The 26,189-nt window shown below is 39.0% G+C and overlaps 1 protein-coding gene across 2 annotated transcripts in view; it reads right to left on the bottom strand.

Moving 5' to 3' along the window:
• The window catches only part of wdr18 (WD repeat domain 18), a 333,950-nt gene extending 329,259 nt beyond the window's left edge, over positions 1-4,691 (bottom strand). Inside the window, exon 1 of one of the 2 annotated variants that reach the window (XM_059991526.1) lies at positions 3,422-4,691. In XM_059991526.1, coding sequence (XP_059847509.1) covers positions 3,422-4,087 — 666 coding nt within the window. In that variant the 5' untranslated portion in view covers positions 4,088-4,691. The remainder of the gene's footprint in view (positions 1-3,421) is intronic. The other variant, XM_059991525.1, reaches the window with a different exon arrangement.
• Positions 4,692-26,189: the final 21,498 nt, after the last annotated feature.

The raw sequence follows: 26,189 nt of genomic DNA, 5'->3' as shown, positions 1-26,189 counted from the left end.
TCCCAAACACACAACCTCTTCTGCCAAGGATGATAAAGATGTATGGCAAATGGAACATCACCTATCAGTAGGCACCCTTCCAAGTCACATTCTATCCTGGCTAGAAAGCATGACTGCCACAGACACTCATCCTGAATTTACGTCTTGCAGGCTTGTATCTTTGTTATGTTGTCTTTTAATTAAGCAGTGGTATTCTAGATTATTGTTTCAATTCTTTTTATTATTTTATGTACTTTATAGGCAGACATCTCTATGGTGTCTAAAAAGTCTTATCCACGACAATGGAGGAGGCCAGGGATGCACAACAATGAATGAGGTCTGTTGGGGTCATATACTGTGTTCAGTCCTCCGGTGTGGTCTCCTGTATATCGGTGAGACTCAACATAGATTGGGAAACCACTTGACTGAGCATCTATGCTCCATCTGCAAGAACAAGAGGGATCTCCCAGTGGCCACCATTTTAATTCCACTTCCCATTCCGATATGTCCATCCATGGCTTCCTCCACTCTCGTGATAAGCAACACTTAGGTTGGAGGAACACCTCCTCTGTTTGATTAGCCTCCAACCTGATGGCACGAACATCAATTTCTCAAATTTCCAGTACAATGCTTCTCCTCTCTCCCCCCCCCCCCATCTTCACCATTTCCCATCCCTTTTTCCCCTCTCTCATGTTATCTCCTTGCCTGCCCATCACCACCCTCTGGTATTCCTCCCCCTCCTCCTTTTTTCTTTCTTCCATTGCCTTCTGTCTCTTTCACCAATCAACTTCCTAGCTCTTTGCTTCATCTCTCCCCCTTCCAAGTTTCACCTATCAGCTGGTGTTTCTCTCTCCCCCCTCTCCCTCAACCCCCTCACCTCTCAAATCTACTCAGCTTTTTTTTCTCCAGTCCTGCCAAAGGGTTTTGGCCCGAAATGCAACTGTGCTTTTTTCCCATAGGTGCTGCCTAGCCTGCTGAGTTCCTCCAGCATTTTGTGTGTATTGTTCATACTTCAAATGTTCAATTTCATGGTCTCTATTGATAGAGCCAAGAAATTCCTGTTCTTCTTGTAAAGTTTAATGGTGGTTGGCAGACCAACATAAGGTGTATTATCACCACCTACTGAGTTGGAGTGTGGAGCAAAGAGACAGGAAGCATACACACTATATTTCCCACCCCCACCAAAACAAAACTCAAATAATATCAAAAAGTCTAATGCTTTGCAGAAATTCAAATACTTATATACATTCCGATGACAGTGATTCCAACAAACTTTCCATGTTAAAACTGTGCTCGTCTCAATGATCTCAATTAGATGTTTCCTTTGTACCTCACGGGATCTGCATTCAAACAATACATGCTGCACTATTTCTTGAAAAGTGCACTCCCTACAGATGCCCGTATCATACACATCAATTCTGAACAGAGAATTATTCAATCTAGTATGTCCAACATGTAATTTAAATATAACTTCTCCCCTTTTATACCCATTTCCCAGTTGAATCTCCACCATCCTCTGAATTTTATACAAATGCCATCCTTTCTTTTCTTTATCCCAACTTTGATTCCTCAGTAATTGAATATAAACTTAATTATGGCCTTCGTCTCCCCCTTATGCAAAGGTACTATATTTAAATCCTTAATTTTAAGCGATTCTTTGGCAAGAAGGTGTGCCACCTCATATCCTTAAGTGACAATCTGTAGAATTTTTCCTCCCTTTTATCTTAAATAATTGATCAATTGTTTTATCAACTATTTAAGATATGCTTGAAAATTAACCAATTTTCAAACATATCTGAAAATGTGTTTGGAAAGAAAACAAAACACACAAATACATTCAAGTTAGACAATACTGCGGTGTTATAAATTTAGCCCAATTATTTATAATGATTTTCATTTATACTGTTGTAACAATAGACTGAAATAAATTTTAAAAGTTTAAATCAAAATGCCAAACTTCATGTTAAAGCAGATAATTCAAGTTTGAAAAAACACACATAAATGCTGGAGGAACTCAGCAGGCCAGGCAGCATCTATGGAAAACAGTACAGTTGAGGTTTTGGGCCAAGACAGTGTGTGTGTGTGTGTGTTGCTTGGATTTCCAGCATCTGCAGATTTTCTCTTGATTGTAATTCAGGTTTGAAGCTCAATATTCAAAATATAAAACTTATTCTGCTAAACAATGTACAATTGTTAAAAACTTAACCTATCAAAGACCCGAACAACAATGTTCAATCAACATTCCAATCTTCACTCCTAATTATCAATTATTCCAGAAGATCTTATGGCATGCTAAACAACACAACAGTCTAGAATAACATTATTTACTCAGAAATACAAAATATTATCTCTTAAGAACTTGCTGTAGATTTTTTGTTAAAAACATACTGGAAAAACTTTTGACTTAAAATAGGCAACTGTAGTGGATGAACAACTTTAGCTGCAAAATAATTACATGCTGGCTAAAACAATTAACATTCAGCTAAACCTTAAGAAAAGTACTCACATGACATTAGCTTAAATTCTGCTAGACCCAAACCTCTATATTGCTTGGATAATTTCCACTAAAATTTGCCAAACTAAACTTTTGATCTTTAGCAAAACATCCACTGCTCTTGAAATCTCCCTTGGCTTACAAAGGCTAAATTTACAAACGTTTGTTCATTTTTTCTAAAACATTTTAGTATCATTAGTATTGAGAATAACCCTTAAAATACTGTTGCAAAAGATAAAATTTTTTAAATGTCTATATAAAATTGACAAATGTGCAGTATATACCTCAATATTTATTTCAGCTCAAATAATAACTAGAGGTTTGATAATTCAAGATTTGTGGATATTAAATTAATACTATAACCTAGGATAGAAGGGAGGAAATAAATCCTAAGTATATACAGCAAAGATGTTAAAACCATCCGTGCAAACCTACTAATTACTTTTCACTAAAGATTTAACTCCATTAAGCACTTGTATGACAACCATTAAAACAATTAAGTGCAAAGATATTAACTTTAATCTCAATACAAATATGATCGGTTTTCTGTAACTCAAACTCTTTCGATGACAATCCATTCAAAATAATGTTTCACACAAAATGACAAAGAAAATTATTGTCATCTAGCATATTAACAATGTAATCCAGTAACTGCATATTGGTTGCAGACATGTATAATTTATTGCACATGCTTAATATACACTGGATTTGGACACATGGGTCAATTATATTCTCCCTTCCCTCGCTCACATTGATCGTTTAAAGAATATGCAATATGTTTAGATAAATGAACTGGAAATAACAACAGTCCTTATATAACTTTATCAATGCAATACTGTTTTAATAAAGTGATGACATTCATTGTGCCCGTTTTGTAAATACATAAGCTCAATTAATACTACAATTGACACAACACAATTTAAAGTAAGATTTTAATCTTTTACCTACCTGTTTAAATTGCTCCTCGTACGTCCAGTCGGCCTGATCCTGGACTTGCTGCATCGGCGGGTGTGAGTGGTAAGGTAGCCCGGTTAGTGGGCGCCGCTGCCCCGGCTGACGATGTTCCTCACTACAGTAGTGCATTCCCGGCTCTTCCTTTACTCCGCTGCTCCCTTCCATATCGTCCTCGAATTCCTCCTCTTCTCCCTCGTCGTCCTCCTCGGCAGCCATTTCTTCTTCAGGATCGGTATAACGCTGCTCTGTTGTCTCTTCCTCTCCCCCCTCCATCTCTTCGCCACCAGATAAGGCCTCGCTGCTCTCAGAAAGCCTCGGACTGTCGCCTCGTTCCATATCCAGCTCACCCTGAGCGCCGCGCTGGGCCGAGTCGCCAGCCCCCGCAGCTGCCGCCGCTGCTCTCATGGCGGCCAGAGCCGCGGCTTGCTGAGTGGCGATCTGCTGCGCATTCGCCAGGTGCTTGTCGCCGGGACCCTCGGCCGTTGATCCCCGGGGCTCGTGCTGCTCCATCGGAACGCGCTGCTGCTGCTGCTGCCCGGCCTGGAGCTGAACCTGTGCGCGCGGCGGCGGCGGCTGCTCTTGGTGATGCTGCCGGGCCTCGAGCTCGAGCCGCGCACGCTGCTGCCTCTGCAGGTTTTCCATCACCGCCTGCAACTTCATGGCTTACGAGAGTGCCCCGCGCTTTCTCTGTCCCCGCACTCACTGTCAGACGGCGGACTTTGCGAGGAGACGATAAATGGAAAAAAAACTAAACGGGTGGGGTGGGGGTGACTGACTAATACAAAGACCCGGTAACCAAGAGTCTCAACGAGTAAAGGGGGAGGGTGCAGAGAGATTCCACAACTTTTCATATAGATAGATTGTTTTTCAGGTGTTGCGGTATCCCTGAGGCAGAAAAAAAATTCTATTAAGAATTCCGTTGTGAGGCAACGTCTTTCATCATGGAAAAACACTTTTAAAGGGTTGGGTGGCAAGGAATTCGTAAACTCGATTAAAGTTAATTATATTATGGTTCTTTAAATGTTTATAACAGAATGTATTAAAATTGGTACAAATTAAGCACAATGGAAATGACAATAAGAAAATAACTACAACTGAAAAAATGTAAATAAAATCAAAACAGGTAAAAAAATTTTGTTACGAACACAGACGCATCCTTCATCAGAATATGGAAGGAAGAAAAAACACTCAACTGGTATTTTTTGGGTGCCAAGGATTACAATTTTCCAACGACTTCATTTTTTCTTTAGACAATAACTGTCTCATTTTAATCTTACAACTTTTTGTCAATGTCTTTCTATTAAAAGGGCTAATTCTGGATGGAACTGTTAAGACAGAGTTGTACTTTGCCCATGTTTGTTCTTACTAGGGGGAGTACACCACTGAAGTAAAATTGGAGATCTTAAGCAGTTGATTGTAATGGATCGACAGTTCATACTCCTTCCTTAATTATATCGCTTTTCATTGTACAAAAAAACTCCTAATTTGTTAATACAAGAAATTCTGCAGATTCTGGAAATCCAGAACACACAAAATGCTGAAAGAACACAACAGGTCAGGCAGCACCTATGGAAGCAAACTGTCTGTGTTTTGACCCTTCATCAGGACTGGGAAGGAAGGGGGAAGATGCTAGAATCAGAAGATGGAGGAGGGGAAGGAGTACATGCTGGAAGGTGATGGGTTAAGTCAGGTGTGGGGGGGGGGTGGGGATGAAGTAAGAAGCTGGGAGGTGATGTGGAAAAGGTTAAGGTTTGGAGAAGAAGGAACCTGATAGGAGAGGAAAGGAGGGGGTTGCAGCAGGGTGAGGTGATCTCCAGAAGACATAAGAGGCTGGAGTGGAGAATTGAAAAGGGAAGGTGCAGTAGGAAAAAAAATACTGGAGGTTGGGGAAATTGATGCCATTAGGTTGGGGGCTACCTAGACAGAATATGAGATATTGCTCCTTGGACCTGAGAGCAGCCTCATCATGGCAGTAGAGGAGGCCATGGAGATGTGGGAGAGGGTGGCATCAGTGGTGGAGAAAGGGAAGCCCCTTTCTTTGAAGAAGGAGGACATCTCTGATGTCCTCATCTGGGAACAAATGAAGTGGAGATGAAGGAACTGAGAGAAAAGGAATGGCATATTTACAGGAAGGGAAGAAGTATAGTCAAGAGGTAGAGTTAAGATCCCTATTCCCATTATGTCATGTCAGTCCATGACCTTCTCTTCTGCCACAATGAGACCACTCTTAGGTTGGAGGAGCAACACCTCATATTCAATCTAGGTAACCTCCGACCTAATGGCATGAACATTGATTTCTACAACTTCCAGTAATTTTCTTACTTCTTCTCCTCCCCTGCCTATCACCTCCCCCTGGTGCCCCTCCTCCTTCCCCTTCTCACATGGTCCACTCTCCTCTCCTATCAGATTCCTTCTTCTCCAGCCCTTTACCTTTTCCATTTATCACCTCCCAGCTTACTTCAAGTAGTCACCCACCTGACTTAACCTATTATGTTTCAGCTTGTACTCCTTCCCTTCCAACCCCCCACCCTTGCCTTCTTATTCGGTAATCTTTCTACAGATATACCACGGACAGCATTCTAACTGGTCCATCACAATCAGGTATGGAGGAGCAACTGCACAGGAATGGAAAAAGCTGCACAAAGTTGTAAACTCAACCAGCTCCATCATGAGCACTAGCCTTCCCCAGCATCCCAGCACCTTCAAAAAGCGAAGCCTCAAAAAGACAGTGTTTGTCTTTATGGACCCCTATTACCCAAGGCATGTACTTTTCTCATTGTTAGCATCAAGGAGGAGGTACACGAGCCTGAAGACATGCACTCAATGTATCAGGAACAGCTTTTTCCCCACCACCATCAGATTTCTGATTATATTTCTGATTAACTGTTAATGACAGTTTTAACAAGGGTTCTTGATGCCAAGCTCAACCAAAACCTACCTGAATGTCCAAAGTAATTGCTGCAATCTCATCTCAAGAATTCTGCTCTCTTTTCCATGTTTGGCTAAAGCCATGATGAGGTTTAAACTGAGTTGGGGGGAGAGGAAGCACTGTTGCACTGTTCATGAGAACTTTCATCACTTTGTTGAAGGTTGAGAGTAGATTGATTAGGACATTATTAGCCATATTGAATTTGTTCAGGTTTTTGTGAACAGAAGTTAATCTGGTTATCAGGTTATCAGATAGGAGCCCATGCTTAGTTTCTTGACATAATACGGGAAGAATTGCATTGGGCTGAAGATTAGCTTTTGCAAGGAAACCCAGGTGGATTGTTAGCTTTGGTATCAGCATTCTCATGCCAGGCCTCTCCATTATTAAGGTTGAAGTATTTTTGAAGTTACCATATCTCATTGGTGTTAAAGTGTTCATTGCCATTCAGGGCTAGATGTGGCAGGACTGCAGTGGTTTGGTTCTGATCTGCTGGCTGTGGGATTGCTTGGCTATCTGTTGCATAAGTGTTTTACTGTTTAGCCTCTAATCTTGTGTTGCATTTCCAGCAACATGACATATATTTTTAGGTACACCTTGTATTGCTTTCATCGTGATTGTTTCAGTATGTGCTCGACCTTGAGGTTACAAATTATGACGGTGTGCATTTCTATTGCTGCAACACCTTGCTCAGTTTTAAGCTGCCAGATCTGTTCTGAGTCTTCCTCATTGCCACATTATCAGAGAGCCTCACAGCTCCAAGAACTTAGATTCAATCCTGACCTTAGGAGCTATCTGTCTGGAATCTAGACATTCTCCTGAGTTTCATTCAGATACATTGATTTCCCCCCACATCCCAAATATGTGTTGTTTGGTGAATTAGCTAGCGTTAAGTTACTCTTGAGTATAGGTAAGTGGCATGAAAGTCTGCAGCTGAATTAAGTGAAAATGAGAAAATAAGTACAAGATTGCTCTGAGAGCCAGCATAGGTATAATAGGCTGCTTGGCTTCCTTTTGTAGTGTGAGGAAATACATGAAATATACTATATATGAAACATGATGGAGAAAATTCTCTGTGCAAAGACAGAACTTCTCCTCAACAAGAACTTTGTAACTGTATGGCAATTGTATGGTTCATAACTTTGTAACTGTATGGCAATTGTATGGTTCATAACTTTGTAACTGTATGGTTCACTGTGATATCTGATAGCAGTGAGGAAAAAGCTGTTCCTGATACATTGAGTGTGTGTCTTCAGGCTCGTGTACCTCCTCCTCGATGCTAACAATGAGAAGAGGACATGCCCTGGGTAATAGGGGTCCTTAATGCTGCCTTTTTGAGGCTTCGCCTTTTGAAGGTGTTGGGATGCTGGGGGAGGCTAGTGCTCATGATGGAGCTGGCTGAGTTTACAACTTTGTGCAGCTTTTTCCATTCCTGTGCAATGGCTCCTCCATGCCTGATTATGATGGACTAGTTAGAATGCTGTCCATGGTACATCTGTAGAAATCTGTGAGCATCTTTGGTGACATACCAATTCTCCTCAAACTCCTAAAATATAGCCTCTGTCCTGCCTTCGTTGTAATTGCAACAATAATTGCAGAATGATTTTAACAAAATGGTACATGGAGCTTAGAAAAATAGAGGGCTGTGGGTAACCCAAGGTAATTTCTAAAGTAAGTACATGTTTGGCACAGCATTGCGGGCTGAAGGGCCTCCATTGTGCTGTAGGTTTTCTATGTTTCTAACCCCAGTATTGAACAAAATTGCCCTGGTGTGAACGGCTTAGATGGGGTGAAATTCGGAAAGTTCTTCTAGGAATGTTTTAGAACCTCTATGTACATTTGCCTGCAGGACCTAATCTGTTTTGATTAAAGAGAAAGACATGGTAGATGGAGAGTTCAGATAGAAGGGTACTGTATGCTAGAGCATGGTGTTATATGTTTTGAAGTACATAAAGATGGATAAATCTCTAGGATCTGATGAGATATAACCAAAAAAAGGAGGCAAGGGAGGAGATTACCCTGGGTCTCACAGCGATTTTAGTATCTTGCTAGCCATAGGAAAGGCAAATGATAACTGCAGGATAGCAAATGTGATTCCATTATTCAGGAAGAACAGCAAAGGTCCATGAGCCAGTCCTCATCAGGGGGTCAAAGGTGGAGAGCATCAGCAACTTAATGTTCCTCTGTGTAATTATTTCAGAGGACATATCCTGGGCCCAGCATGTAAAATGCAATTACAATGAAAGCACAATAGTGCCTCTACTTCGTTAGGAGTTTGTGAAGATTCAGCATGACATTGAAAATTTTGATGAACTTCTAAAGGTGTATAGTGAAGAGTATATTGACTGGTTGCATTATAGTTGGGTATGGAAACAACAAGGCCCTTGAATGGAAAATTCTACAAAAAATAGTGGGTAAAGCTCAGTCCATCACAGGTAAAGCTCTCCCCACCATTTGGCACATCTAAGTGAAGGATTGTTGCAGGAAAGCAGCATCCATCATCAGGGACCCCATCACCCAGGACATGCTCTCTTCTTGCTGCCATCAGGAAGAAGGTATAAGAGCCTCAGGACTTGCACCACCAGGTTCAGGGACAGCTATTACCCGTCAACCATCAGGCTCTTGAGCCAAAGGGAATAACTTCACTCAGCTTAACTTGCCCATCACTGAAATGTTCCCACAACCTATGGACTCACTTTCAAGGACTCTTCATCTCATGTTCTCAAAATTTATTGCTTATCTATTAATTTTTTATTACTATTATTCTTTCTTTCTTTTTGTATTTGCATAGTTTGTTGTCTTTTTGCACATTGGCTCAATGCCCAGGTTGGTGCAGTCTTTCATTGATTCTATTATGGATTTATTGAGTATTCCCACAGGAGAATGAATTGCAGGGTTATATCTGGTGACATATATGTATGTACTTTGATAATAAATTTACTTTGAACTTTAACTCCCCAAGTTCATGTTGCAGAAACCCATCCCTTATTTACCTGTGTACTGATATGGATTACAATCTCTAGGTGATCAACCTCTCTTATCAGAATGCACCACAGCTGCTCTGAGAAACCACTAACTGTTGTGTATTTAATATTACAGTAATATTTGAATAATATTTTAAATATATTGTTTGATTAAACATTCTTTGTTGTTTACATAATTCATTACATGTTATATGTAAAAGTATGTGAATGGCATATGTCATTACGCCACCACGTCATATGTGCATGCCTCACTAAAGTAAAAACAAAGTAGACGTGTTATTCACAGCTCATGTGTTTTTCTTTTGAATAGTTTTTGGAGTTAAAAAACTTAACAGTGGAGGCGAGTCAGTTTTAAAATGAACCTGAGACAACTACCTACCTTTTGAAGTGCAGCAAGATGTTCAAGTTTTTATAAAAAATGTAGCACATTTTTTTGTTGTAAGGGGGAGAGATGTTTGAGTTTAAAAAGGGCAGAAAATGGACAAAATTCATGGTTACATAAACAGTGAGTACTGGGCAATAATATTAAAAAATTTTTAAAAAAGCAGAAATGGCTGGCTGCATCAGAAATATAGATAAGTTTGATTGCACAACAGATAACTGGATTGTGGTTACTGAGCAAACTGAGCAATATTTTAAAGCAAATGGAATCACTGATGAGAAATCAGTGTGAGTTTTGCTGAGTATAATTTGTAGAAGAGCATACAGTTTGCCTGCTCTGACTAAACCAGCCAAAATGAGTTTTACTGATAACACAAATGGAATGCAGGACCATTTTGAGCAAAAACCATTTTTGATTACAGAATGCTTTAATTTCATTAGTAGAATCAACAGGAAGGTAAGTCCATTTCAGCTTACATGGGTGAATTGAAGAAATTGTCTGAGTACTGCCATTTTCAGTGATGGGCTTAATAATGCACTGAGGGATTGTTCAGTTTGTGGAATCTTACAAGAAAACATCCAAAAATGGCTTATAACTGAAGCACAATTCACATTTCAAAGAGCAGTTGAAATAGCTGTATCTGGAAACAACAGCTGGAGATGCAGTAAGTTGCAGTCAGAAATTAAGGTAAGCATGAACAAAAATGCAACTTCTAAAGAGAAAGCTGCCTAGTCAAACACATTGTGTTACCTTTGTGGCAAGGTCTCTTACACCAGACGAGAACTTGCAAAAAATGCAACCAAGTAGGACATGTACAAAGAGCATGTTGGGCAGACAAAAATAAATGGACTGTCCAGGGAAGAGAAAAAGATAAAAAGTCATTTTGCTGTTTCAAAAAGATCACTAATCTGCATGATGTTGATGATAAAATTGATGATGATGTGAATGACATAGGAATGGGTAGCCTTGAGATTTAAAATGTGAAAACTGACAAGAGACAAGTAATATGGCTTATACCAGAAGTAAACAACAAATTAATTATAAAGGAATTGGGCACTGGCTTGGCTGTTTCATTCATTCCACAAAATGAGTGAATGGCATTTCAAAGATTCTGAACTGAAGTTGCAGATATCCAACTAATAACTTGTACTGGAGAAAAAATAGTTCCTGTGGGAATGACATTTGTAACAATGAAATGCAACATCAAACAAGCCACATTTGGGCTTGTATGTGTTAAAAACAGAAGGACCAGCATTGTGTGAGCGTGATTGGGTGAGACAACTACACCAGTTTAAGATGACACTGTTGACTCACAGCGACGATTTGCTAGTAGCAAACACAACTATTAACTACTTTATTACTCACAAATTTTCTTTAAAAAAATCACTGCATTTAATAGCCTGTAATTTCCCTTTTGGAGTTGTGCTTTCGAACCACTTGTACAGCTTGGCATTTTTGTGGTGTGAACTGAAGTCTCAAAGGTGCAGGATGGTTGTAGAATGGTATGCATGGTTGTATAATGAATCAAAGTGGCAGGGCCCAGGTCCAAGAGTGAGAAACAACCTGAGGTTTGGCCAATTTAAGCACCAAACCAGACTGAAGGGTTGAGGTTTACTGGTCTCTGCGCTGAACTAAGGCTGTTGCCTGCAACTAACAGGCTTCTGGATTAGCTGTGACTGACTTCAAGGCTGGGTACTCACTTTTGTGAACTTCAGTTCCGAATGTTATTTGCTTACTTTTATTGTTTGCATGATTAATTTTCTTTCTTCACGTTGGGGTTTTAAGGGTTCTATTGGATTGCTTTGTTATATGGCTGCCTGTGAGGAGACAAATTTCAAGGTTGTTATTGTATACATACTTCAATAATAAATGTACTATGAACTTAGAATTTTGATTGAAGATCCATCCACCACTCACATGGCATATCCCCTGCAATAGAGTCCATTGAAAGTGAATTAAGAAAGGTACTGGATGATGCTACAGCAGTCTTCAAAGATGGCTTTGGAAAATGCAAACATATCAAGGGTAAAATAATATTAAATGAAAATATCACACCCAAGTTTTACAAAGCCCATCCAGTTCCTTATAGCATCTGAATAAAGTAACCAGTGAGCTGGACTGCATGAAAGTTGAAGGAATTCTGTCCAAGATTGATTAGAACCCATGGGCAATACCAGTGGTCCCAGTACCCAAGAAGAAAGGGTCTGTCAGGATCTGAGGTGATTTTAAGGTCACCATCAACACAGTACCCTCTGCTCAGAATAGAGGATATCTTGCAAACCTTTCTGGAGGAAACACTTCAGCAAAGTAGTCTTAGCTGAGGCCTATCTACAGATGGAGATAGAAGAGTCTGAAGTGTTCTTATGAAGACTCATAAAGGGCTTTATTGCCACAACAGACTTATTTTTAAAGTAGCAACTGCACCTGCATTCTGGTAGAAAGATAAGGACCAAGTGCTACAAGACCCTGGCACTAAGTGTTACCTGGATGACATCATTGTTACCAGTTAGGATGACAAGGAAGATCTCCAAAATCTCAAGACAGAGTTAAAAAGATTAGAAGTTTATGAGCTCAGAGAAAATGTGAATTCTTTAAAACAAGCATTGTGTACTGTGGTCACACCATCAACACACAAGGATTATACAAGTGCACTGAGAAAATTCAAGCAGTGGTGGATGCACCAAGGCCAGAGGATGTGTCACATTTGTGGTTCTTTTTAGGTATCAACTACTATAAAAGGTTCCTGCCAAACTCGACTACTATGCTTTATCTCTTGAATTTATTTCTGCAGATCGGGAAGAAATGACAATGGACAAAGCAGTATGAGGTGGTTTTCCAAAAGCCAAAAGAAATGGTGATGGTAGACACTGTACTCACACATTATAAACCACATCATCCAGTGAAGCTAGCCTGTGACGCCTCACCTTATGGTATAATGCAGTCGTGTTACATGTTATGAGTGATGGAAGTAAATGTCCTGAAGCCTTTGTATCACATTCACTTAGTACTGCAGAGAAAATTTATGCAGATTAACAGAGAGGCCTTGAGTCTGGTCTGGGGTGTAAAATATTTTAACCAGTATTTGCATGAGAGAGAATTTATCCTCATTACTGATCATCAGCCACTAGTGTCCATTTTCAATCTGCAGAAGGGTGTTCCACTAACATCAGCAGTATGAAAGCAGAGATGGGCTCTGTTTCTTGGAGGACACAAGTACAAGATCAAATTCAAGTGGACAACTAATTATGGAAATACTGATGGATTGTCCCATTTACCCTTGGAAAATGAAATAACTGAAAAATTTACAAGACACTCCTCTTGATGTATTCCCCCAAATGCAAATCAAAAGTCTCCCTATTACAGCAAAGATGATTTAAAGGGAAATCAGAAAAGGCCCCACACTGTCTCAGGTCTAAATGGCAACCCAAAATGGCTGGAATGTGCAACAGCAATCTCAGTTCCCCCATTTTTACTAGCGCCAAGATGAAATTACCCTTGACAGGGATTCCTTATGTGGTGTTTGAAAGTTGTTGTACCGTCTCAGATGAGAGCTAAAGTATTGGAGAAGTTACATACCAGTCATCCAGGCATGGTCAAATTGAAAGTATTAGCTCAAAGCTTTGCCTGGTAGCCTGGAATAGATTGGCATATCAAGCAGTGTGCCATGCACTGTTCAGGATGCCAACATGTCCAGAAGATACCAAGATCAGCAATTTTCCATCCATGGGAATGGCCTGCATTGTCCTGGCAGAGGATTCATTTGGATTTTGCTGGGCCATTCATGGGCACAAATTTCTTGGTAGTAGTGGATGCGGCTACAAAGTGGCCAGAAGCATTTCAAATAACTTCCACTACAGCTTTGTATATGGTGGATGTTGAAGACACTTCTCAAGGACTGGTGTTCCACAACACTTAGTCAGTGACAATGGACTACAGCTTGCTGTGGAACAGTTTCAGTCATTCCTAGAAATGAATGGAATAAGGCATATTTCATCGTACTACCCAACTACAAATGACTCGGTGGAAATGTTTGTCCAGAGTCTAAAGAACACGCTGCACTGACACTGAATCAGAAGCTTGCCATTTTCCTTCTTGCATATCGCAGTGCAGCGCAGTACACAACCAACAATTCAACAGCTATGCTATTCCGGGGTTGTCCCTTGCACTCACGCTTGGATCTCCTCAAATCCAATCTCAGAAGGAGTATGCAGGACAAACAGCTGAGACAAATTGAAAGCTCTTCAAATAAGTAGGTTTGATATTTCACTCTGGACAAGCAGACCTGGCGTGGGACCACAGAGCTGATCAAAAGTTGGTAATTGGAAAGGTTAAGGGTAGAACTGGATCACTCTCCTGTACAGGGGAGATTGCATCTGATGTTATCTGGAGATGACACATCGATAAATATATATATAATGCCTAGAGAGCAGTTTGTTAGATATTTGACTTGAGATGTATTTCATCTTGAGTAGGATTTTATAGGTATGCAGGGAGGAATGTTGTTTATTTGATATTTCAGTAGTATTTGAATAATAATGAAAATATTATTTGGTCAAGCATTCTTTGTTGTTTACATAATTCATTATGCTATATGTAAATTTATGTGAATGGTATATTATGCTACCATGTCATATGTGAGCGCTTCGCAAAAGTAATAATGAAGTAGATACATTATTCTCAGCTCCTATGTTTTTCTTTCAATTTGTTTTTGGAGTTAAAAACATAACACTAGCACCAGGGAGGCACTATACCAACAGGAATCAAATTTGCAGCTACTGAAGCACCTTTTGTTCCCATCTGCCACTAACTTTACCCTTGAAAGGCCACACACACACACACACACACACACACACAAATGTTTAAGAGGGGGATGACCACAGAGGACTTTTGCACAAGATTTCTACAACTTCTCAAACTTCAAGGTTCAAAAGTTCAAAGTAAAATTATTACTGAAGTACACATATATATGTCACCATATACAACCCTGAGATTCATTTTCAACTGTAGATACAAAAAAACACAACAGGATCAATGAAAGAATACACACAACAAGATGGGCAAGCAACCAATATGCAGAATTCACAATGCATGCAAATACAAAAAGAGAAAAAAAAAGCAATAAATATCGAGAACATGAGATGAGTCCTTGAAAGTGAGTCCATGGGTTGTGGGAACAGTTCAGTTTTGGGATGAAGTTGAATGAAGTTATCACTCGACCTTCTGAAGGACTCGGCTGATCCACAGGTATAGCACCTCCTGGTGGTCACCTATCACCTTTTCACCCGCGTTTGCTGTGTGACCAGCTTGCAGTGTTGCAAATGCTCCATGACAAGTCCAGCCACAGCTCCATATGCACTATGTCAGGAGCTACAACTGGACACAATTGCCACATGCATGATCTCCAAGGATAAGTACAGTATCCCTAATTTCTCACAATTGTCTAGCAGGAATTTAAAGAATTACACATCAGGGACAGAATAAATTACGGTGGAGTTTGGGTGTATCAGAATTTTTGTATTTTTAAGTTCTATGTAGTACCACCTTTATCTATTTAAAGTTGTTAATTATGAGTTGATAGTTAACAAACGCCCTATAAATAATAACTTTCCAAGTTCCTGAGCAATTTCATGCAAATATAATTTATCAAATTTATTTACTGAAGATAAGGAAATTGGATTATTTGATATACCTATTATGCCAAAAAATGTAAACTGATTACAGAAATCTCAAGATGACAGTTAAATTCAAAATATTTGAGGAATATAAAACAACATGCTAAAGAATGACCATTGGAAATGCAGTAAACTTGACACGAAATGTGATACACAGAACAGATTCATACAAATGCCTTTGGATTCATTTTCTAAATTCATCAGAAAATAAAAGCGGGACTCTGTTAATCCACCTCCTCCAATCTGCTCTACTGTTCAATGAGATCATGGCTGATCCTTACCTCACTGCCATTTCCTGTACTAACCCCTTATCCCTTAATGTGTAAAACCTATTGATTTCTGACTTGAATGCACTCCCTGCTTCCGCCACACACTTGGATAGCTAATTCCAAAGATTTACTACTCACTGGCTCTGGTTAGAAAAAAAAATCTCATCTGAATGGCGAAGCCTTACTTTGAGATTGTAACACCAGGTCGTGGACACCCCAACAAAGACAAGCATCACCCATGCAACTATCATTTAATATTTTTTAATGTTCTGATAAGCTCATCTCTCATTCTTCTAAATTTGTGAAAGGAGGCCCAGTGTAATTAATCTCTTATGTGACAACCCTGTTACGTAATTAATTGTTGTCATAAAGATGAAGTTGATTATATTTTGTGAGGGGAAAATATGAATGAATGATGCACAACATCAAGATTAATTAAAGATTTTATAACATCTGTACTAATAAGATCCAAATATGATATGATGATACTCTATTAGCAGTTAGCCACGACATCATGAACTCCCCCAAGGAAGATACTTGGATAAAAAAAGATCATATGATAAGGTTATGAAATATCAATGATATATGTTTGGTAGTCAGATAAAAAAAGTAATTGTCTTTAAACTCTGATAAAGTCATGGTTCTGTAGTTAACTGCTAATACAGGGGTTCCCAACCTGGGGTGCCCGCACCCCCATGGGGTGTGAGATCGAATTTCAGGGGGTGCAACAAAGAGTGGCTTGTGTCCTTGAGTGACGAGTCACAAGTCATCACTCAGCCAGCTGCCAGTGTGCCTTGAGAAGCGATAGTAATGTTTGTCACAAGCGCACTCCAGTCTCCCGCTGCCCAAGTTGACAGAGACGTAAACTCACTCCAGTTTTCCGCTGCCCAAGTCAGCGGTGAGGATTCTCATCAGTGTTACCTGGGAAGTTACACCTCAGAGTTGAGGAGTCAGACAGACAAACACACTTTATTGATCCCGAGGGAAATTGGGTTTCATTACAGCCGCACCAAGAATAGTGAAGAAATATAGCAATATAAAGCCATAAATAATTAAATAATAATGTTAACCATGCCAAGTGGAAATAAGTCCAGGGTGTCTGACACTCCAAGGGAGGAGTTGTAAAGTTTGATGGCCACAGGTAGGAATGACTTCCTATGACGCTCAGTGTTGCATTTCGGTGGAATGAGTCTCTGGCTGAATATACTCCTGTGCCTAACCAGTACATTATGGAATGGATGGGAGTCATTGTCCAAAATGGCATGCAACTTGGACAGCATCCACTTTTCAGACACCACCGTCAGAGAGTCCGGTTCCACCCCCACAACATCACTGGCCTTACGAATGAGTTTGTTGATTCTGTTGGTGTCTGCTACCCTCAGCCTGCTGCCCCAGCACACAACAGCAAACATGATAGCACTGGCCACCACAGACTCGTAGAACATCCTTAGCATCATTTGGCAGATGTTAAAGGACCTCAGTCTCCTCAGGAAATAGAGACGGCTCTGACCCTTCTTGTAGACAGCCTTAGTGTTCTTTGACCAGTCCAGTTTATTGTCAATTCGTATCCCCAGGTATCTGTAATCCTCTACCATGTTCACACTGACCCCTTGGATGGAAACAGGGGTCACCAGTGCCTTAGCCCTCCTCAGGTCCACCACCAGCTCCTTAGTCTTTTTCACATTAAGCTGCAGATGATTCTGCTCATACCATGTGACAAAGTTTCCCACCGTAGCCCTGTACTCAGCCTCATCTCCCTTGCTGATGCATCCAACTATGGCAGAGTCATCAGAAAACTTCTGAAGATGGCAAGACTCTGTGTTGTAGTTGAAGTCCGAGGTGTAAATGTCTCATCGATGTTAGCTAGAAGGTTACATCTCAGAGTTAAAAATCATCTCATAATGCCAAAATCTTTATACATCCCAAATCAACCATTGAGTAATGACTTCGCGTTAAAACCAAACCCGCAGACAGTAGGTAAATTATTCAATTATAAAACTCTAAAAAGCTGCATTTTGATAAAAAGCAGCTGAAGTCATTCATTCGTATTTGTCTCATTGCATTAAAGAAGTTTTTGAATTTCAAAGGTTTTTTTCTCTTAAAAGGACTTTTTTCTTGAATCGTTAATAATTTTGAATTGTGTTAGTTGAGGAGGTATCATGGTTAGCACCGAGGACTTTGAATCATGTGATGGGAGTTCATATCTCTGGTAATCATCGGAAATAGGTGTTGTAAATTCAGCAGAGAGTAGCCTAATAAGTCGCATTGCTTCCCTGTAACATTTCCACCTGATGATTTATCTTGGCGTAACCACAGATAATATTGTAATATAATATTTAAAAGCGTATTTCTCATGATACTTTGCTATAGGCATGTCTGGTTGAGTAAAGTGGTCATCCCTGACTTAGTCAGACAGTTTTTCTCATATTAGCTCATATTTTTCTCTTTACCCTTAACCCTTCATTAACCCTTCATCATGTCAAAAAGAAAGAAATGGAATGATGACTATGTGTGCTTTGGTTTCACTTGCACAACAGGAAAACCCCAGTGCATTCTTTGTAGCGTTGTGTTTTCCAACTCAAATCTGAAGTCATCCAAGCTTCAAGAGCACTTCAAGAACAAGCATGGCGGAGCTGATGTGAAGGACATGATGTTGGGTCATTGAAAATCAAAAGAGCTCGTTCTGATTCACAAGGAACTATTCCAAAATTAGGTTTTGTTTCTGTTGAAAAACCACTACTTCTTGCTTCATACCAAGTGGCATATAAAGTGGCCAAATCCAAGAAGCCCCATACAATTTAGGAAGATCTCATCAAGCCATGTGCACTGGAAATGGCAACAATTATCCTGGGCAAAGAAGCAAGAAAAAATTTGAACAGGAGCCCCTATCAAATAATGTCATTCACAACCGAATCAGTGATTTGAGTGAAGATATTTTGGACCAAGTTATCTCAGATGTCAGAGCTAGTCCTCTTAAAATCTCTATTCAGTTGGATGAGTCAACTGATGTCTCCAGTTGTAGTCAACTCATCACGTTAGTGAGGTATGTCAATGATGGTGCTGTGAAGGAAGATTTCCTGTTTTGTAAAGATCTGAAAACAAACACAACTGCAAAGGATGTGATGCACCTGGTGAAAGACTTCTTTGCCAAACATGATTTAGATATCAAAGTCATTGGTTCTGTGTGCACTGATGGGGCACCTGAAATGCTTGGAAATAAATCTGGCTTTTCTGCATTGATGAGAAAAGAAGATTCCAGACTTGCAAGTTACCCATTGTTTTCTTCATCGGCATGCTTTGGCATCAAAAACATTGCCTCCAAATTTGAAGAAAGTCCTTGATACTTGTGTGAAGATCATCAACTGGATCGGGGGCGCGCTTTAAACCATCGCATCTTCAAATCATTTTGTGAGGATCTGGGAAGTGAGCAATCAGCTTTACTTTTCCACATAGAAGTCTGTTGGTTGTCATGAGGACAAGCTTTAACCCGTTTCTTTGAAACGCGGGAAGAAATCAAAGTTTTTCTGGAGGAGCATGAATGTGATCTGGTTGGGGCAATTGAATCACAGGAATTCGCCTTAATGCTGGCTTACTTATCTGACATTTTCACTTGTATGAATGACCTGAGTGTTTCTCTTCAAGGAAAAGGGATAAACATATTGAAGGCTTGTGAAAAGTTGAATGCCTTCAAAGAAAAGTTACGTCTTTGGCGTCAAAGGATGGAAAGAAGCAGTCACTAGAAGAGATGGTTGATGATGCTGTATCCATAACTCCTTCTGTGCATGAAGAAACTGTGGCTGGAGACCTGAAGATTTCAGAAGAATGGATCATGAATCCATATTCCTACAATTTGGACAAAATGTCAGATGATGAAGAGCTGAAGGAAGATCTTATTGATTTGCGGAAAAATCGAGCTCTTGAAATGCAATTTGAAAGCAAGACTTTGGAGGAGTTTTGGTGTGCAGCACTGGATATGTTCCCAAGACTTGGTGGAAAAGCACTCCATGTCCTCATTCCATTTACAACAACATACTTGTGTAGATCTGGATTCAGTTCTCTTTTGTCAATCAAGCATAAAATCTAGGAATCGCCTGAATCCACAGGCAGACCAGTGGATTGCAGTCAGCAAGTAAGTTCCACATTTTGACAAAATCATGAATGAGAAGCAGGAGCAAAGAAGTCATTGAATTTTATGTTCACAATTGGGATTGATTTTACTGTTTACAATTTTTTCTGAATAAATTAGAATCTAATTGCTCAATTTATATTTGCATTTTATGCACTGAGTTAAAAGCTTATTTTTTTAAGCTCAATTTGTTCACCCACAGTATTGTATGTGGTTCAATTTGTGGTTCAAAAATTAGAAATTAGACTTCTTCATCTTCAAATGTGATCTTACTTTTGTAGGGGGTGCGAACATTAATCAAACATTTCCTAGGGGTGCAGGGCATAGAAAAGATTGGGAACCATTGCCATATTGTATACGGACGTGATCAGTACAAATGTCACAAAGTCATATGATGAATTGTGATATCGTTAAATATTTATTCATACCTTCCTGCTCAGAACATAACTAACTTCCTTTTTGTGGCGATTGATTAGTTAAGTTTAGCTCTTTCCAGTTCATCTCTTGTTCTTAGAACAGTTCTTAATAATCACTCAAATCTATAAAAGATTTTGGTACCAAATCTGCTGACGTTTTATCATTGTATTATCAAATTGTAACTATTTGTCTGTACTTAAAAATTATAAGAATACTCCAAGTAAAGGTCTCTATAGCAATACATCGAAAATAATGGGATCATCATGTTTTTTCAATAGCAGGATGCTGAACCCCAATTTAATATAAAATTGTGTAATATCTATTGATCTGTTGATTTATTTTCCTCAGATTAATGATGCAGTTTGTGAGACTTTGTGGTTCAGACTTAGTTCTCTTCAGGTTTTTAAGGATGGTTTTGGGAATTTGTTGTGATGTGTTGATGCGACATGCAACAAAAACAACAACATTCAACAATTATAATAATAAAAATATATTAAGATTAATTTAACGTCAAAATACAGATGTGGAATAAAATATGCATAGATATATAAATACCAGTGCATATTTACAATGTAAACAGCATTATAAATGGTTGTTTAAAGTGTTTACAGTGTGGTGACTGTTGTAATAGATAAAGAGGGTTGGGGTGGCTAACAAGAATGGTTGCTCAAACTAACTGCATGGGGGAAGAAATTTTCAAGATTGTGTGATGTTTTTGTCTATTGCACTTTCCAGAGGGAGATTTCGCAAGAAGAAGTTTGCTGGGTGGGTTTTGTCCACAATGATTTTACTCACTTGCTTTTTTGCCCCGGACACATATAAGTCCTGTCGTGATGGTAATCTGAAGCTAATGACTTTTTCAGCTGACTTACTAGTTTGCTCTAGTTCTCGTATATAATAAGAGAATGCTGCATCAACTCAGACAGTAATGACAGATGTGAGGATGCTTTCCATGATGGCAGTGTGGATTTGTACCAGTATGTTTTGGGGAAGATGAAATTTTACCAATTGTCACCAGAAGTACTTCCTGTATTGATCCTTTTTGCTAATGAAGGAGATATGGTTCTCTGAGGCTTTATAAGGCATTGTTCAGACTGCACTGAGTATTGTGAGCAGTTTTGGACCCCTTATCTAAGAAAAATGTGCACGCATTAGAGAGGGTCCAGAGGAGGTTCATGAGAATGATTCTGCAAAATGAAAGCATTAACAATGAGGAGCTTTTGATGGCTCTGAGCCTGTAATCGCTGGAATTTAGAAGAATGAGGGAGAATCTCATTGAAACCTATTGAATGTTGAAAGGCCTAGATAGAATGGATGTGGAGAGGATGCTTCCGATAGACTAGGTCCAGAGGGCACAATCTTAGAATAATGTCCCTTTAGAAAAGAAAGGAGGAATTTCTTTAGCTAGAGGTTGGTGAGTCTGTGAAAATCATTGCCACAGATGGCTGTGGAGGCCAAGTCACTGGGTATATTTAAAGTGGAGATTGATAGGCTGTTGATTAGTAAGGACGTCAAAGATTACGTGAAGAAGTCAGGAGAACAGGATTGAGAGGGAGAATAAATCAGCCATGATGGGATTGGCAGAGCAGACCTGATGGGACAAATGGCCTAATGCTTCTCTATGTCTTATGGCCTCCATAGTCTCCATTCATCTTCAAGAGGCAGTGTATCAAAAAGGCAGCACCTATCAGTAAGGAGCCCCACCACCCAGGACATGTCCTCTTTGCATTATTACCATCAGGAAAAAGGTACAGAAGCCTGAAGGCACACACTCAATGATTCAGGAAGCTACTTCCCCTCTGCCATCCAATTTCTGAATGGACATTGAACCCATGATCACTACCTTACTACATTTTGCACTACCTCAAAGGTTCCAAGGTTCATTTATTAATAAAGTATGCAACTCTGAAATTCTTCTTCTCCGGGTAGCTATGGAACCAAGAAAGAAAATAAAGGCAGCATGATCATCAACCCCCAAATGCCCCCTCCGTGTACAAAGAAAGAAACAAAAATGGAACAAGCACATCAACCACCCTTCGAATTCTCCTCCTGCACAAAAAATGAACAAAATGGAACAGACACGTTGACTCCCAAATCCCCCTCCCCACACAAAAAAATGAGAAAGTTCAAGCAAAAAAAAATATTAAAAGAACTATAAGACTGAAAAAAGTCTATAGTTCAAGTCCTTATCCAAAACGCAGAAAACCTGGGTAACATTCTCCGGGCATAGCTGCAGGCTTTCCCCTTTCTGGTAGCAGAGCGATCAAAAGACAGGCAGTTGGCGCTCACCTTCCACATTTGCCTCAATGTTTCAATCTCCCTTGTCGCCTTAATCAGTGCAAATTAGAACCTTTCATTGGCGAAATGGAGTCAGCTCGGGCCGCATCCTACAGCCTGCCTGTCCTGAGGTGTGGGCATGCTGCCTCTGTCTCCCAGAATCCTCTTGGGGACTGCAGAGCACTGGAACATCCAAACTTACACATTTGCCTTGATGTTTCAATCTCCCTTGTCACTTTAATTGGCGAACAATGGAAACTTTAATTGGCAAAATGGAGTTCAACATCAACTCATGCCCGTGAGGTTCACACACGCTGCTTCTGCTTTCCGGAATCCTCTCAGAGACTGCAGAGCGCTGAGACACCCAAGCGATCTCCAAAAAGCAAATCACAGGCTCCAACAGTTCCAGAATCACATCCATGACGAAAAACAAATGTAAAAGATAAAAGATATGAAATATATAGTTTTATGATCTATCCAGAAGATGCCGACCGAAGGAGCATTGTATGCAAGCACCATCTTGACTTTCACTACTTTTAACTATTATATATGTGTGTGTGTGTATATATCCTTACTGTAGTTAACATATTTTTCCAATATTATCAGGTATTACAGCCACAAGGTTAACAAATTTCACAATGTATGCTGGTGATATTAAACCTGATTCTGACTCTGATTCTGCCTTGACAACAAAGAATGTGGAGCATTGATGATGATCTGGTTGAATGCGTATTAGAGGGGGTGTGAGTCAGGTCTGCAGTTGAACTCGTTTAACCGGTTTGGGAGGAGGGAGTCATCAGGGGCAGAGGGATGCCTTCTTTTTGTAGTTGGTAATGGACTGAGGGCCTGACCGAAGAACAGTCATTTGCAGAAAACTGTCCTTTTTGAATTCATCTTTATCTCCACACCTGAAGTTCTCCTTCTTCTCTGGATGCAGTTGTTTAAGTTCTGCATTAAACCAGGGTTTATTATTGCTGAAGCTGGGATTGTTTATGCCCTAAAACCTTATACATACACACTTAAATGCTAAAAATTTGCAAGAACACCTTTACCTATTGTTTGCAGCAGTCTTTCATGTTCAAAAGCATGACATGATATTAATACCCAGATTCACTTTATAAAAAATGGATGTAGGGTGCTGTCAACTGATTCCTCTTTTTTCTTTGCCAGTATTATTTGCTCCTACTGTTTGTTACTTGATCAATCTCTGTCAAATTCATTGTTTGAACAAAGTGGGCGGTTTTACTGACAATTGGTGAAGTTAAATTGAATAATGATTCATGTGACATATCAAAGGAAAAAAGAAAAAGATGAATTAGAATGCAAGTTTTATGACAGCATTCCAGACAGTGAAAATTACTTAACCTAATTTTCCAGTTTGATGAAGTTCTGTGATGAATATATAGTTCAGCAGAGAAAGGAGAGGAAAAGTTGTGCACAATCCATCAGTTGGGTCTAGAGTCTTCTGGTTTCTCCTTTCCTGCATCCTTCAAATGTTTTCTGAATTGACATCCTGAACAGTGTCAAAGAATGGAATTTGAGGGTTCCCCTTTATTGTAGCTTGAAAGCCTTTTAAAATAAGTACTCCCCAAATGCAAAAACCTGAAGAATTCAGATTGGTAAGGAATGTTTGACAATCTTCATGTGTTTGGCTGTTGCCCAAATATTATATGATTCATCAAAAAACTATCCTGTTAACTGGTAACTGGTAACAAAACTACTTCCTTAAATAACTTTACTGCCATCAGAAAGGTAGATGGAAGGAATTGTCAGGAGGAACAGTAGTGCCTGGATAAGATGTTTTTAAAGCAAAATGCAAGTGTTTTCCTTGTGTTATAGACAAAGTTTCAACATTCCAGATTAAATTTAGGTATTTTTTCAAGATAGCAGGTTAAATCTTTGGTAGTACGGAAAACATGTATTGTTTTACTTTGGAGGAAAGGTAAAAATTTCTGAACACGTCTTTCAAACACAACACTTTGTATTTTGCTGTTTCCTTTTTTAACTTTCTTGTCAACTCTGTGCTACTCCATGCAATAATTAACTAGATGAAACAGAGATTTTTGAAAATATATTAAAATAAGCTTACTTTTGACATTCATTACCATCTCAAGAAATAATACGGATTAGATATTTATTTTGGCTTCTATGATGAGTTTCAGATTTATTCTGTAGTAAACTTCCTGAAATATCCTGCTGTCAGATTTCCAATTCCCATCCTGATTATCCTTGGGACATCTTAGAAATGCCTTCCAATTTATTACAAATTATGGTGATCATAATTGTACATCATATTGTTATGGACTGGTAACAAAACTACTTCCTTAAATAACTTTACTACCATCAGAAATTCTCAGTAACCAACCAGTTATCAAAATTAGGCTAACTCAAAAGGGCACATGCAGTACAAATACTTCACAAGGTGAGTGGATTGATGATTAAATACTACCTAAATTGTGTTGTACATGAAACAGAATCTCATTTACTGTGTCACTGAAATACATTGAATGGGGTAAAGAGGCTTCATTTGTTCAGTTGATATGACCAAACTCATTACAAGATATTAAGGACACCTGTAGTTATTTTTAAGGGCAGTGCACAATAATGTAATAATATGTTTGGATTACCACTCCAACACTGTAAGTTAACAATCTACTAACACAAAATCACATTCTTTCTTGTAAAACATGACTAAAATGTTATATTCATATTTTAACCTTTTTCTTTTCCTTGCCTCAGTTTTTCACTCCTTCCATCTTTGTGTGCATTGTTTGCATTACAGTCCTCCAATACCGTATGATTGTAATGAGATGCACAGTTCACTGGAGTCCCTGATTCCAAGGTTCCTTGACCAGCTTAATCAGTTCAATTTTTTAAAATATAATTTGCCCTTATCATATAATAAAATATATTATTAGCCACCATCTGTACTTTTACAACAAACAAAAAGTTTTGAAAATAACTCAAAAATGGTCCCCACAATATATAAAAGTCTTGGCTAGATTCAAAAACTGAACATTGGAAACTCTCTAAACTTAAGCATGACCTAAAATCCCGTAACCATTGAGCATGAGTAGGCAGAACAGCATCCTTCCATTTAAACAAGAGTGCCCTCCTAGCTGTAAGAGAAGTGAAAGCCAAAATAAGCAAATCAGGTGACTCCAAAATAAAGTCCTTTCCTCCAACAATACCAAATAATGTGGTCAAAGGGTTAGGCTTAAAATTTACCTTGAAAAGTACCGAGAAAGTTTGCAATACTTCCTTCCAGTATCTTTCAAGGCTTGGACATGTCCAAAACATGTGAATTAATAAAGCTTCTCCATTATTACATCTATCACAGAAAGGGGATGTATCCGAATAAAAACGAGATAGCTTATCTTTAGACAAAGGGTTTATTTTCCCTTTTTTGCTTTTCCTAAAAGTTCTGACTTTAGTAGTGGGTTTAGATTTTTTTCTGTATAACATAATTATTATATTTCAATATTACGATTTAATTTAATTTTTATGAATACAGGGTTTTGTGATTGTAGCTGTATTTTTAATACAATGTATTTGGTACTTTTTTTTCTTTTGACTTATATATCTTCTTGTACTCCGTATTCCTTTATGAAGAAACTAATAAAACTATTGAAAGAAAAAATATAATTTGCCACGTATATAATATTTTTAGAAAGCCTTAACGTTCAAGGATAGTAGCTATTATTAGATT

Source organism: Hypanus sabinus, chromosome 16, assembly GCF_030144855.1.
Source record: "Hypanus sabinus isolate sHypSab1 chromosome 16, sHypSab1.hap1, whole genome shotgun sequence".
NCBI classification, from domain to species: Eukaryota; Metazoa; Chordata; class Chondrichthyes; order Myliobatiformes; family Dasyatidae; genus Hypanus; species Hypanus sabinus.
This window is presented reverse-complemented; position numbering and strand designations above follow the sequence as displayed.